General features: G+C 35.2%; 1 protein-coding gene across 1 annotated transcript in view; it reads right to left on the bottom strand.

The window, feature by feature from the left end:
- Window positions 1-1042, bottom strand: part of LOC117118294 (putative defense protein 3) — a 10494-nt gene extending 9452 nt beyond the window's left edge. Inside the window, exon 1 of the mRNA XM_033262863.1 lies at window positions 741-1042. Coding sequence (XP_033118754.1) covers window positions 741-930 — 190 coding nt within the window. The 5' untranslated portion in view covers window positions 931-1042. The remainder of the gene's footprint in view (window positions 1-740) is intronic.
- Window positions 1043-1706: the final 664 nt, after the last annotated feature.

Raw genomic sequence — 1706 nt, 5'->3', positions numbered from 1 at the left:
ATATATATATATATATATATATATATATACATATATACATATGTATATATATATACATATATATATATACATATATATATATATACATATGTATATGTATATATATATAGTGTAATGATAGAGATAAATTCTAAATCGTCTTGCTGTAATGCTGTAAATAAGTTGCATGTATACGTTAAAGAAGAGGAAACTGCAAGCGTGAAAAAATAGGTGTCCCAATCTGGATCGCTGGTCGCAGGGTTAACGGCTATCTTGATTTATATTATATGCATTTATTTGTTTCTATCCGTACCAATTGTGTAATGGAGTGTATCTGGTGGTATTTGAATCTGTTCAACCATGAAGCCTCCGTGGACTAATGGTTATGACGCTCGCCTTGACTGCGAGAGGTCGCAGGTTCGAGACCCGCCAGAGGCATTTTATTACACAATTCCTTTATTCAATTATTTACAGGACTACATTCGTTGAGAGCTATGCTACACGATGTATTATTATGTCCTTTATTCGAACACTGCATTTACCTTTCTTTGATGATATATATATATATATATATATAAATATATATATATATATATGATTCTATTATTGTTGATAAAAGGTACGGTGTACATTCCAGTGTATATTCTGTTCATAGTTCCTCATTAAAACTAAATTAATCTCCCTTCTACATGTATATTTGTATATATATATATATCATGTGGGACTTAAAAATACAGAGTAAATGTTCACTCTTCACTCACAGTTTACGAAGCTGCCAGCATGAAAGGTTTGTACATCAGTAGTGATAGTATACGGATTAGTGGTAACAGGCTGCGATGAAACGCCATGTCCCGGTAATAATGTGTTGCACACACTAGAAACTGCACCTGTCGAGTATCCATTCACTTGGGATATGTCTAGCCATATTATCAAAACGACGTACTTCCACATGATTTTGAGAATTGTCCAAGCCGCTTTAACTCCGATTCTAGTTTCAACAAGAAACCTTGGTCAGAAAGTGTATAGGTCCTGGTCTTCTGTTCGACCAAGTGAACTGTAGCGTTTGTAAGTAATTTCAGTGTTTCGCATTAATAATTTTAATGAATAGACAGTGGCAATACTATTATGTTGGGCTCAACACTGGAATGTACACCGTACCTTTTATCAACAATAGCATTGGTTTTGTTCAATTCCAAAAGATCTGTATTCCAAAAGACTATGACGAGTACAGTATTGACGCAAGCTATATTTCTGTGAAGTTGGATTCTGTTCCTAGTTCCTCATTAAAACTAAATTAATCTCCCTTCCACATGTATCCTCCGAATACTATTGTGTATTTAGTATAGGCATCAGCATATGATATATGTATCAGCATATAAAGTGTGAAATTAATTGCCTCCAATCGAAACTTCCAAGAAATTCGTCAGCAGTGCCCCAAAATGGTTCAGTTGGTTGTATAAACAGCAGAAGATCACAGGTTCCAATCACGATTGGAACTTTTTCACACTCGCAGATTCCTCTTTACCATTTAGTGAATGCGAACTTCTGCATAGACAGCAAAAACTCCATGCTGTGACAACATGGCTATTGTCAAATCCTCCAAAGATCCCATAATGCGCCTACTTAGACGATTAGTACTATCGTCTCTTAAACATAACATTCTATTTCGTGCAGATCATATCCCGGGGAAACATAATGTCATTGCTGACCTCCTGTCTCGCTCACAA

This window comes from Anneissia japonica, unplaced genomic scaffold (assembly GCF_011630105.1).
Source record: "Anneissia japonica isolate Jap-2015-1 unplaced genomic scaffold, ASM1163010v1 scaffold288296_len194742_cov168, whole genome shotgun sequence".
Classification (NCBI taxonomy): domain Eukaryota; kingdom Metazoa; phylum Echinodermata; class Crinoidea; order Comatulida; family Comatulidae; genus Anneissia; species Anneissia japonica.
This window is presented reverse-complemented; position numbering and strand designations above follow the sequence as displayed.